This window comes from Triticum urartu, chromosome 4, assembly GCF_003073215.2.
Source record: "Triticum urartu cultivar G1812 chromosome 4, Tu2.1, whole genome shotgun sequence".
In the NCBI taxonomy this organism is placed as follows: domain Eukaryota; kingdom Viridiplantae; phylum Streptophyta; class Magnoliopsida; order Poales; family Poaceae; genus Triticum; species Triticum urartu.
The window spans coordinates 130,475,538-130,488,997 of record NC_053025.1 but is presented as its reverse complement, the minus strand read 5'-3'; the positions used below and the strand labels follow the sequence as shown (position 1 = coordinate 130,488,997).

Genomic DNA, 13,460 nt, shown 5'->3' with positions numbered 1-13,460 from the left:
ATTCATCTTGCATTATCTTGAAGAACTCTAGGTTTCATATAGCATCTCACAGGTGCCCAATTCCATGCATGCTATTGTTGTTTAATTAATTTCTGTATGCAAAAACCAGAACATGTCTTGTACTCTATCCATTACCACACGACAATGCGCAGATATTGTCTATTCCATCCGTTCCTAAATATAAATATAAGTCTTTTAGAGATTCCACTATAAAGACTATATTTGAATGTTTATAGACGTCTTTTAGAGTACAGATTCACTCATTTTGCTCCATATGTAGTCTATAGTGGAATCTCTAGAAAGACATATATTTAGAAACAGAGGGAGTAGTTACAAATCGTTTGGGCTACACAATAAAGCAACGACAGACAATACAGATGTGTAACAACAATGGACCTTCCGGTTAGCTATTCTGTTCTCAATGATAATCATCAAGACTGAAGGGGAAAAAAGCAAGCCATGCATTTTTTGAAGATCACAGAAATACTCACTCCCGGTTCATTGGAACTTACACAGCAAAGGCCGTATACACGTATGTTGTCACTATTTGCAAGCTGCGGCTAGAGATCTCAAATATGTCCGTACTGGGTTCAACTAGCAGTGACCCCCATGGCCAGCCATGTCTCACCGGCGGTAACCGCGCATCGAGTCTAGGTCCCGCTGCCTCAGGTTGCCGTACTTCCTCCTGCGCTTACCAGTAGCCATGGCAGCCTGAATGATCACAGTTGCGCAAAGTATTAAAACTCATATACAAGACACAATAACAACACATGTAATATGCCCCTGGTCTGTTGACCCGGGTGGTGCCTTGACCTGTTCTTCGGCTTTGATGGACTCCGCGAGATTTTCCATGTCGGGTGTATCTTTTCCTTGCATGCCAGCCATCATCTTCTGCATTCGAGTGCGCATTTGGAAAAGCTGCGATACTAGTTGGCTCACCTGATAGCAAGAAAATGTTCAGTTCAGCTCCATGAGGTTCCGTGGTTTATATGCTACTAGATCAAATGACGATGAAATGACAACGGAACCTGCTGTTCTGTCTTTCCAGCATCCTTGGCCACTCTTCTCCTCCTCTCGCGTGACTCAGCAAGTAACTCTGGTCTTTCCCTTTCATCTGAACATAGTCAGGATAATTAGTGCTGGGCAAATGTTCATGACAACACTCCGTCGAAATTATGCTACAAAAAATTAGGACTGGTACGTCTTTTGGTCGATGAACTTGGCACGCACAACTGGCATTGTCCCAGCTATGGAACTGCAAAATGTTTATTTTGATGGCGGCCCTCAATTCTGACCTCACCAAGTTATATGCCACATGAATGATTCCCTCGTCAGACTAGTTTTTTCTTTTGAAATGCATAGACATTTCATGAAATATTAAAAGAAGGAAAACCATGTTTGTTTTCTAAAGCAGGATAATTTCAAACTACAGCAACTTAAGATACTACCTGTGGACATCAGAACACCAACCAAACAAATAGTTGATTGCCAATGAGCTTCAGTCTGTCTATTCACATCATTTCATATTTTGTACAAAGGAAGTACGAACTACTGGCAAACTACTGAATTCACAGATCAATATCAGAATTGATCCCAACCTGTTATTAAATGCTTACACATTTTTTGCAAAAAGGAGGATTACCCCCGGCCTCTGCATCAAGCGATGCACACAACCAATTAAAGGCTTACACATAATATGTAAGAAAATACAAAGCACTTTCCCTAATATAGCAAGTGTTTGGAAAGAACATGCAAGGCCATATCTTCATGATGTGAACTGAGTGTAGATTATACATACCAGCAGTCATCACATTGATCATTGACTCCATAAACTTAACATTTTTCTCAGCTTCACGGATTTGTGCTGGAGTAACCTACTCAAAACGCGGCAAGAGTTGTGGTCTTAATAAGTAATAACATAAAATTTATATCTTGAACATAAGGGGCAAAAAGTCAATTCAGAAGACTGGTTCCAAGGAAATGTAATAAATTAGGTACAGAATTCATATCCGCACCTTGTTCATGCCTGGAATCATGCCAATTATACGACTGAACGAACCCATCTGCGCAATAGCTTTTGTTTGCTTCAAGAAATCATTGAAGTTAAACTTTGCGCTCATAATCTTCTTCTGTAATTCCTCAGCATCTTCTTGATTCATCTACTTGCAGCAGTATGTTACACCATATAAATATGACATTATTGTTTAATGAAAGACACAAGGAAAATTGCATTTCACAAAAAGATACTTACCACTTGCTGTGCTTGCTCAACAAATGAAAGTACATCTCCCATTCCCAAGATACGTTGCGCCATACGATCTGGATAGAAAGGCTCAAGATCCTCAACACGTTCTCCTCGGCCTATGAACTTGATGGGCTTTCCAGACACCTGCAGAGTTCTTCATTGTCATATTTTTCATATGCATGCTAACAAAAGGAACAAAGACAGAAAGCTTGCTAATATAGCCATAACACACGTAAACACTGAACATTTATTATTTAACCTTGCGCAATCGTGTACTTTTCTGTTATACTGTACAAAATTGACGATGAAAAACCTATACAGGAGGAAAAGGTAAATCCTGAGAATAAGTAAAATAAACTTATGTAACCCCTCCGTGACATACATTATTTCATTGAATTTATGGGCATATCAACTCTTGTGTCATAATGCCTTTTTGCCAGTTATTGAGAATTGAGAAGTCTAGAAAGATCAAATAAAACCAAAATGTATGGACACAAATAGTGCCTTCTATGCACTAGAAATCAGTAGTTCGTTTAGACAGAACTATGAATCTGGATGGTCACACCAAATGGACAAAGTTTTGCAAGTTGAGAGACCTCTTTGATACTTAGTGCTGCCCCACCTCTGGAGTCACCATCCAGTTTTGTCAGTATAGCACCAGTTATACCAATTTCAACATTGAAGGCGCCGACCAATGCTGATAAAAAAATCAGCAAGGGTAAGTAACAGTGCGACTCTAGCAGATGATGAAGAGTTTCAGAATAACAAGTCCTGCTACTACAGGGAGCGTGCTCCTGCTCCTTTGAAAAGAACACAATAAATTGTAAGGAAAACTGAACGAAGACAATTGGACCAAACATAGCTCTTATATACATGTAGATGAACATGACTAATATGGGACCCCCAAATCCAAATACACAGCATGTATACATTAATATGTGCTGCAATAGTCAAAGTTGAAAATGCAAATTTCCTTTTCTGCATGCCAAGCAGTGCATTAGGTAAGTTACTTACACCCGACCAAGTATAAAATGATGAGTCTAGAGCCCTAAACTACTCATAGAACAACAAGCAACAACAAACCTGCAGCTTCTTGGCCAGTCATAGCATCAACCACAAGAAGAATTTCTGTAGGCTTCACTGCCTTCTTTACTTCTTTCAACTCATTCATCATAGCTTTATCTACCTAATGATAGAAAGATTAGCTAGTATCGGTTGTGCTTGGTAAACACAGTTGGAAGTAACAGAAAGACACACTAGCTCCTCCATTTAAAGCTAAATAGAGTACCTATCAAAAAGTATCATATCTCATTTTTCACACCAACTCGTCTCATAACAGATTATCTTTACATTTAAGTTTAAATATACTATACTAGAATGAACATTTTTTGTTGAAGCACTAGACTGAGTTTAAAACAAACATATACATTTAATCCAAAATAAACATTTTAAACAGATTTTGACCTTTTACAGACTTAAAAATTACTAGTAAGAACTAGTGCAGTTTCATCATATATCTAAAATTCCATACTTTGGCATGATTATGATCTGGTGCCCAAGATCTGTGTACGATAGGGCCAGTTCTTTTGTGGCTTCTACCAGCTTATGGCAGAAATAAGCTAGAAGCCCAAAAGAACTCGTTTTGAGAAGCTGGCTCAACTTATTTCCACCGCTAGTTTCTTCACGATGGAAAAAAGCTGGGGGTAGAGTAGCTTCCCGCAGCTTATGACTTAAAACTGAAGGGGTATACCAAAATGGCACTGTTGTTCGCTCAAATTACAAAGGAAATACCCCTCCCAGGTCCCAGCCCGCGTCACCCGACCCGACCCCCCGCAGAAAGGAAACCCGTCGCCTCGCTCGATCCCCTCTCGCTCTCGCACGCCGCAAAGGCTAGGGTTCCTCGCCGCCGCCGCCGCCGCCGGTCCCTGGGCTCCTCATCGCGGCTAGCTCCGACCACATGGAAGGTGAGTAGGAGCCCATCTTCCGCCGCTTCTCTGTCCTCTGGCGCGGCTCCTCCCTCGCAACAGCTCCTGGTCGGTCCGGCCAGGGCACCACTCCGGCGGACGGCGCCCCACTCCGGAGCACCGAGGCGCGTCGCAGCTGGCCGGGAGCCCGAGCCAGAGCAGCCGTCGCCAAGGCCCTGGTTGTGCGCCCCCGCTGTTCCCCTTCCATACTATTCAAGGGTATTACAGACTATTCACCCGACAGATGAGGAAATAAGCTAAATGAAAGGAAGTGAAAAGAACTGGATAGCTTATTTTCATGGGCTTATTTCCACAACAGCTTATCTGTGACTTATTTCTAGAGTAGCTTATTTCCACAGCGGCACTCAAAAGAACTGGCCCTAAGTCAGCTGGTTAAAACTGGTACAGGACTGACGTACAGTTTTTTAGAACCATGATTGTAGCAAACCGAGGAACATAATTAGATGATAAGAGTTACCTGCAATCTTCCAGCAGTATCCACTATAACTACATCGGTCTTCTGGCTCTTTGCTTCTTTCAAACCGTTCTTGGCAATCTCTGAAGGTTTTGCTTCCGTTCCTTCTGAGTAAACTGGTACACCAACCTATCAACATTCAAAAGTAACAGTAGTTTTAATTTCAAAATTTGGAAAGACAGATATGCATTACTGGTAGCTCTACAGTCATTTGAATCGAAGGTAGCCACAGTTATTAGCAAGAAAACGTTTCCAACTCAATAGTGAAAAGATCAATTTCATTACGTGTACCTTTTTACCCAGAATAGTGAGTTGGTCAATAGCAGCAGGCCTGTAAACATCTGCAGCAACCAGCATACAACTCTTCCCCTGTAACCTGAGTCTGGTTTATAAGCACTGATGGCCTGGGCTCTTAGGAAAATGCTTAAAGAAGAAAGCTCAGGAATGCACCATCTTTTTCAGATAGAAGGCAAGCTTAGCACAGACGGTAGTTTTCCCAACACCTTGCAGACCTGCCAATAGGATAACCGTTGGGCCAGTTTTTGCGAATACTAAATCTGACACCTCTCCACCCATCAGTTGTACAAGTTCATCATTTACAACCTACATCATTTAACTCTTGTTAGTCCTCTAGAGCTAGAAGTACATATAGTATTACATTGGGAAGACCACATTCAGTTAGTCCAAAATAATCAATGAATTCCTCAATTAAGGTCACTTGTGTGCACAATATTATGCACCCGTCAATAATGGCTGTGCAAACTACACATAGAAAATTTGTCACATGCAATTTATAATTTTCTAGGATCCTCGGATCTGAGTATACCTTCACTAACTGCTGCTCAGGTTGGACACCCCGGATCACATCAGTGCCTATAGCCTTTTCAGTAACAGACTCGATAAAACTTCTTGCTACTGGCACACTCACCTGCAAAGTAGGGTGCGCATTAGATTGTGAAGACAAAAAAAATAGAAATATAGCTCCACAAGAAAGCCATGTACTGAAAGAGATGAGACATACATCTGCCTCCAAAAGTGCTCTTCTAATATCCCGCATCGGTTCAGCGATATTCTCCTTTGTCAGTCGATCTTGAACCACAAAAGGCATTTCCCTCATTATTTACAATCATGATTTATAGCAAAGCTACAGAGGGTGCAGTCAGTGTTGCTGATCAAGCATGAAAAATGCATACTGCATTGAATCGTTTGGACAAAACGATCCACACATTACAAAGTTACGCAAAAAAAAAAGTTATCACTTCATAGATAGCCAATCTAGAACTTCACAGTTGCATATAAGACTCTGTCAACCTGATACACGATTTGACAAATCACACATATTTTTGGGAGGAGAACTGAGTGTGACTCTGTTCAACACATTGCAACCAGAGCATTACGTATGACAGCAACAAAATCCACACATGAGGCGAGAAGCAAACGTGTAGTGTATGGGTAAACTATCAGAAGCGAACTCACCGACGCCTCGCAGCTTGTTCCACGCGGACTCCAGCCCGGTGGTGAGCTGCCCGAACATCTCCGCCCTCACAACCATCCCGCTTCTCCTCCTCCTGCTGCATCCCTGAGGGCGTCCCAAACCGTAACAAGGTAAGAAAACCGTCCGGTCAAAAAGAGATAAGGTCGAGATCGGTCTCGGAGGGAAGAAGCTAGGAAGTTGCAGATGCTCGGAGCGAACCGGGAACGGGGAAGAGAGGGCGCGGAAGGCAGTGGGACCTTGGGCCCCGCGGAGGTGGAATGAGAGAGTGGGCACGCGGCGGAGGTGAAGGGAGGCCACGGTGGGCCTGGCCGGTGAGCGGCGGGCGCCGGCGGGAGACGAAGAGAGCGTGAGTGTGACAGTGGCCTCCATTGGAGAGAGAGGGCGGAGCGTTCTGCGGAGGCGAGGCGAGCCAAGCAACGAGGAGGATAAGAGGAAGTTGCTCTAACTGGGCCTTTCTGGGAAAAAATGCTGACCATGATAGCCCATGAAACGGCCCCGTCATCAAGTCGAGGGCCGTAGCCGCCGATAGGGGGATTCTAAAAAAAAAGGTCGATAGGGATAATTCTCAAAAGAAAAAAAAACACAATAATGGTGGAGGGGAAATATCAAGTGCTCAGTGCTTCTGCTTCCCATGCTGCCCGATTTTAAAACTTTAATTTTAAATGTTTAAAATATTCTGTAAAAAATATGAATATTCACAAGGAACGTGACTACAACCCCTAAAAGATCCAGGTCAAAAATCAAAATGTACATCGAGAAACAAAAAAGACAAATTCAGATGTGAATAACGTCAAATGTTGTTTTTTGTCTTTTTATAACACTATTCATACTAGATTTCATATTTTTGTTTCTCAATGTTCATTTAGAGTTTGGACCTGGAATTTTAGGAGTTGTAGTCATATTCTTTGTGAATATTCATATTTTTTTGATTTTTTTGAAACATTCAAAATTGATTCTTTTAAGTTAGAGGATTGGGAGCACCCAAGGATGAGAGCACCTAATATTTCCCCGTGATGGACGTACAAATACAATCAATTATCCGTGAGATCAAACACTCAGGCAGCAACTTTGAAGCTCATAATTGAGCTAAATTTTCTTTATCTTTACATACTCATTGTCGCTTGTGGATGGGAGTGTGAGTGCCACATGATGTGATCATGTAAAGTACATGTGAACAGGCGAAATGACTTCCGTTATTTGCGCCGTGGGTCTGGAGGCGATACAGTGATGATCTCGTGATGTCTACTACACAACCTTTTTCTTGTAGATATTGTTGGGTCTTCAAGTGCAGAGATTTGTAGTACAGTAGCAAATTTCCCTCAAGTGAATGACCTAAGGTTTATCAATTCGTAGGAGGCGTAGGATGAAGATGGTCTCTCTCAAGCAACCCTGCAACCAAATAACAAAGAGTCTCTTGTGTCCCCAACACACCCAATACAATGGTAAATTGTATAGGTACACTAGTTCGGCGAAGAGATGATGATACAAGTGCAATATGGATGGTAGATAATAGTTTTTGTAATCTGAAATAATAAAAACAGCAAGGTAACAAGTGATAAAAGTGAGCGTAAACGGTATTGCAATGATGGTAAACAAGGCCTAGGGTTCATACTTTCGCTAGTGTAAGTTCCTTCAACAATACTAACATAATTGGATCATAAAACTATCCCTCAACATGCAATAAAGAGTCACTCCAATGTCACTAATAGCGGAGAACGAACGAAGAGATTATGGTAGGGTACGAAACCACCTCAAAGTTATTCTTTCCAATCAATCCGTTGGGCTATTCCTATAAGTGTCACAAACAGCCCTAGAGTTCGTACTAGAATAACACCTTAAGACACAAATCAACCAAAACCCTAATGTCACCTAGATACTCCAATGTCACCTCAAGTATCCGTGGGTATGATTATACGATATGCGTCACACAATCTCAGATTCATCTATTCAACCAACACAAAGGACCTCAAAGAGTGCCCCAAAGTTTCTACCGGAGAATCACGACGAAAACGTGTGCCAACCCCTATGCATAGGTTCCCGATGTCACGAAACTCGCAAGTTGGTCACCTTAACATACATGAAGTTGCACGTGGTATCCCATTGTCACCACAGATATCCACAGCAAGACATACATCAAGTGTTTTCAAGTCTTTAAAGACTCAATCCGATAAGATTACTTCAAGGGGAAAACTCAATTCATTACAAGAGAGTAGAGGGGGGAAGAAACATCATAAGATCCAAATATAATAGCAAAGGTCGCGATACATCAAGATCGTATCACCTCAAGAACACGAGAGAGAGAGAGAGAGATCAAATACATAGCTACTGGTACATACCCTTAGCCCCGAGGGAGAACTACTCCCTCCTTGTCATGGAGAGCACCGGGATGATGAAGATGGCCACCGGTGAGGGTTCCCCCCTCCGGTAGGGTGCCGGAACAGGGTCCCGATTGACTTTTGGTGGCTACGGAGGCTTCTGGCGGCGGAACTCCCGATCTATCTTGCGTTCTGGAAGTTTTAGGGTATATGGAGTTATATAGGCAGAAGAAGCACGTCAGGGGAGCCACGGGGGCCCCACGAGACAGGGGGCGCGCCCTAGGGGGGTGGGCGCGCCCCCACCCTCGTGGGCAGCTCCCGTATCTTCTGACGTGGGGTCCAAGTCCATCAGGTGTGTTTCCTTCCAAAAATAACTTCTCCAGTTGATTTCGTTTCGTTTCGACTCCGTCTGATATTCCTTTTCTTCAAAACACTAAAATAGGCATAAAACAGTAAATCTGGGCTGGGCCTCCGGTTAATAGGTTAGTCCCGAAAGTAATATAAAAGTGGATAATAAAGCCCAATAATGCCCAAAACAGTAGATAATATAGCATGGAGCAATCAAAAATTATAGATACGTTGGAGACGTATCAAGCATCCCCAAGCTTAAGTCCTGCTCATCCTCGAGTAGGTAAATGATAAAAAAGATAATTTTTGATGTGAAATGCTAGTTGGCATAATTTTAATGTAATTCTTCTTACTTGTGATATGAATATTCAGATCCAAAAGATTCAAGACAAAAGTTCATATTGACATAGAAGATAATAATACTTCAAGCATACTAACTAAGCAATTATGTCTTCTCAAAATAACATGGCTAAAGAAAGCTATCCCTACAAAATCATATAGTCTGGCTATGCTCCATCTTCATCACACAACATATTTAAATCATGCACAACCCCGATGACAAGCCAAGCAATTGTTTCATACTTTTGATGTTCTCAAACTTTTTCAATCTTCACGCAATACATGAGCGTGAGCCATGGATATAGCACTATAGGTGGAATAAAGTGGTGGTTGTGGAGAAGACAAAAAGGGAGAAGATAGTCTCACATCAACTAGGCGTATCAACGGGCTATGGAGATGCCCATCAATAGATATCAATGTGAGTGAGTAGGGATTGCCATGCAACGGATGCACTAGAGCTATAAGTATATGAAAGCTCAACAAAAGAAACTAGTGGGTGTGCATCCAACTCGCTTGCTTATGAAGACCTAAGGCAATTTGAGGAAGCCTATCATTGAAATATACAAGCCAAGTTCTATAATGAAAGATTCTCACTAGTATATGAAAATGACAACATATGAGACTCTATATGAAGAACATGGTGCTACTTTGAAGCACAAGTGTGGAAAAAGGATAATAGCATTGCCCCTTTTTATTTATTTTCTTTTTTTATTTGGCCTTTCCTTTTTTATTTGGCCTTTCTTTTTTTTATTTGGGACAATGCTCTATTAATGATGATCATCACACTTTTATTTTCTTACAACTCAATAATTACAACTCGATACTTAGGACAAGATATGACTCTATATGAATGCTTCTGGCGGGGTACCGGGATGTGCAATGATGCATGAGTGACATGTATGAAAAAATTATGAACGGTGGCTTTGCCACAAATACGATGTCAACTACATGATCATGCAAAGCAATATGACAATGATGAAGCGTATCATAAACGGAACGGTGGAAAGTTGCATGGCAATATATCTTGGAATGGCTATGGAAATGCCATAATAGGTAGGTATGGTGGCTGTTTTGAGGAAGGTATATGGTGAGTGTAAGGTATATGGTGAGTGTATGATACTGGCGAAAGGTGCGCGGTTTTAGAGAGGCTAGCAAAGATGGAAGGGTGAGAGTGCGTATAATCCATGGACTCAACATTAGTCATAAAGAACTCACATACTTATTGCAAAAATCTATTAGTTATCGAAACAAAGTACTACGTGCATGCTCCTAGGGGGATAGATTGGTAGGAAAAGACCATCGCTCGTCCCCGACCGCCACTCATAAGGAAGACAATCAATAAATAAATCATGCTCCGACTTTGTCACATAACGGTTCACCATACGTGCATGCTCCGGGAATCACAAACTTCAACACAAGTATCTCTCAAATTCACAACTACTCAACTATCATGACTCTAATATCACCATCTCCATATCTGAAAACAATTATCAAGTATCAAACTTTTCTTAGTATTCAACACACTATAAGAGAATTTTATTATTCTTGAATACCTAGCATATTAGGATTTTAAGCAAATTACCATGCTATTTAAGACTCTCAAAATAATCTAAGTGAAGCATAAGAGTTCATCTATTTCTTCAAAATAAAACTACGACCATGCTCTAAAAGATATAAGTGAAGCACTAGAGCAAATGACAAACTACTCCGAAAGATTTAAGTGAAGATCAATGAGTAGTCGAATAATTATGCAACTATGTGAAGACCCTCTAACATTTAATAATTTCAGACCTTGATATTCTATTAAAACAGCAAGCAAAGCAAAATAAAATGACATTCTAAGAATGGCAAACATCATGTGAAGAAGCAAAAACTTAGGATCAACCGATACTAACCGATAATTGTTGAAGAAGAAAGGTGGGATGCCAACCGGGGCATCCCCAAGCTTAGATGCTTGAGACTTCTTGAAATATTATCTTGGGATGCCTTGGGCATTCCCAAGCTTGAGCTTTTTTGTCTCCTTAATTCCTCTCATATCATGGTCTCCCTAAATCTCAAAAGCTTCATCCACACAAAACTCAACAAGGACTCGTGAGAAAAGTTAGTATAAACCATTGCCAAAACCTTATCATACTCTACTGTAGCAAATCACTAAAATTATTATTCAACATTGCATACTAAATGCCTCTGCATATTTAATAGTCATATCCTCAAATAGAATCATTAAAGAAGCAAACATATGCAAACAATGCAAACATAACAGCAATCTGCCTAAACAGGACAGTCTGTAAAGAATGCAGCAACATCCATACTTCCCTAGCTTCAAAAATTATGAAAGAAAATTCCCACTGTAGTAAATTTATCAGAGCTTAATATTCAAAAGGTTTCAACATTTTATCACATTCTGACTTTTCTAGGGAATTATTGCAACAGCGTAAACTTTCTGTTTTCAAACAACAACATGTATACTTGTAACATAGGCATAGTAAAGACTATCAATGCCACTTTTATTGAAATAAAAGATACAAAACATTGTTCTAAATAACAGCAAGCAAAACTAAATAAAATAAAATTACGCTACAAGCAAAACACATATCATGTGGTGAATAAAAATATAGCTCCAAGTAAAGTTACTGATGAACGAAGACGAAAGAGGGGATGCCTTCCGGGGCATCCCCAAGCTTAGGCTCTTGGCTATCCTTGAATATTACCTTGGGGTGCCTTGGGCATCCCCGAGCTTAGGCTCTTGGCTATCCTTGAATATTACCTTGGGGTGCCTTGGGAATCCCCAAGCTTAGGCTCTTGCCACTCCTTATTCCATAGTCCATCGAATCCTTACCCAAAACTTGAAAACTTCACAACACAAAACTTAAAGTAGAAAACTCGTAAGCTCCGTTAGTATAAGAAAATAAATCACCACTTCAAGGTATTGTAATGAACTTATTCTTTATTTATATTGGTGTTAAAACTACTGTATTCCAACTTCTCTATGGTTTATAAACTATTTTACTAGCCATAGATTCATCAAAATAAGTAAACAACACACGAAAAACAGAATCTATCAAAAACAGAACAGTTCATAGTGATCTGAATCAAACGTATACTTCTGGAACTCATAAAATTCTCAAATAAATTGCTGGACCTGAGTAATTTATCTATTAATCATATGCAAAAAGAATTAACTAAATAGAACTCTCCAAATAAAAATGACAGCAGTTCTCGTGAGCGCTAAAGTTTCTGTTTTTTACAGCATGATCAACAAGACTTTCCTCAAGTCTTTCCAAAGGTTCTACTTGGCACAAACACTAATTAAAAGTATAAAACCACATCTAAACAGAGGCCAGATGGATTATTTATTACTAAACAGGAACAAAAAAGGAAGGAACAAAAATAAAATTGGGTTGCCTCCCAACAAGCGCTATCGTTTGACGCCCCTAGCTAGGCATGATGATTTCAATGATGCTCACATGAAGGATAAGAATTGTAACATAAAGGGAGCATCATGAAGAATATTACTAGCACATTTAAGTCTAGCCCACTTCCTATTCATAGGGATTTTGTGAGCAAACAACTTATGGGAACAAGAATCAACTTACATAGGAAGGTAAAACAAGCATAACTTCAAAACTTTAAGCACATAGAGAGGAAACTTGATATTATTGCAATTCCTACAAGCATATGTTCCTCCCTCATAATAATTTTCAGTAGCATAATGAATGAATTTAACAATATAACCAGCACCTAAAGCATTCTTTTCATGATCTACAAGCATAGAAATTTTACTACTTTCCACATAAGCAAAATTCTTCTCATGAATAATAATGGGAGCAAACTCAACAAAATAACTATCATGTGATTGAAAATTAAGATCAAGATGACAAGGTTCATTGTTATTATTATTCTTTAAAGCATACGTGTTATCACAATAATCATCATAGATAGGAGGCATGCTTTCATCATAATAAATTTGCTCATCAAAACTTGAGGGATAAAAATATCATCTTCATCAAACATAGCTTCCCCAAACTTGTGGCTTTGCATATCATTAGCATCATGGATATTCAAGGAATTCATACTAACAACATTGCAATCATGCTCATCATTCAAATATTTAGTGCCAATTTTTTTATAGATTTCTTCTTCTAGCACTTGAGCACAATTTTCCTTACCATCATACTTACGAAAGATATTAAAAAGGTGAAGCGTATGAGACAAACTCAATTCCATTTTTATAGTTTTCTTTTATAAACTAAACTAGTGATAAAACAAGAAACTAAAA

The 13,460-nt window shown here is 40.0% G+C and overlaps 1 protein-coding gene across 1 annotated transcript; it reads right to left on the bottom strand.

Moving 5' to 3' along the window:
* Positions 1-354: 354 nt before the first annotated feature.
* Positions 355-6,647, bottom strand: LOC125551068 (signal recognition particle 54 kDa protein, chloroplastic-like). Its single transcript, XM_048714217.1, has 15 exons — positions 6,378-6,647; positions 6,161-6,263; positions 5,706-5,773; positions 5,511-5,612; positions 5,135-5,287; positions 4,976-5,053; positions 4,688-4,813; positions 3,329-3,431; positions 2,842-2,942; positions 2,252-2,389; positions 2,016-2,159; positions 1,799-1,874; positions 1,029-1,114; positions 814-939; positions 355-711 (listed from the first exon to the last, which is right to left on the bottom strand). Exons 1-15 carry the CDS (start codon positions 6,546-6,548, stop codon positions 625-627), a joined length of 1,662 nt encoding a protein of 553 aa, XP_048570174.1. The 5' UTR covers positions 6,549-6,647; the 3' UTR covers positions 355-624.
* Between the last annotated feature and the right edge of the window lie 6,813 nt (positions 6,648-13,460).

Bases quoted from the DNA above. Each gene is read 5' to 3' on its own strand.
- LOC125551068 (XM_048714217.1), bottom strand. From the start codon at position 6,548: ATGGAGGCCACTGTCACACTCACGCTCTCTTCGTCTCCCGCCGGCGCC. The intron at 2,160-2,251 runs GTAAGTATCTTT...TGCTGCAAGTAG, and splicing joins TTGAGCAAGCACAGCAAGTG to ATGAATCAAGAAGATGCTGA. The intron at 1,875-2,015 runs GTGCGGATATGA...CGTTTTGAGTAG, and splicing joins TGATTCCAGGCATGAACAAG to GTTACTCCAGCACAAATCCG.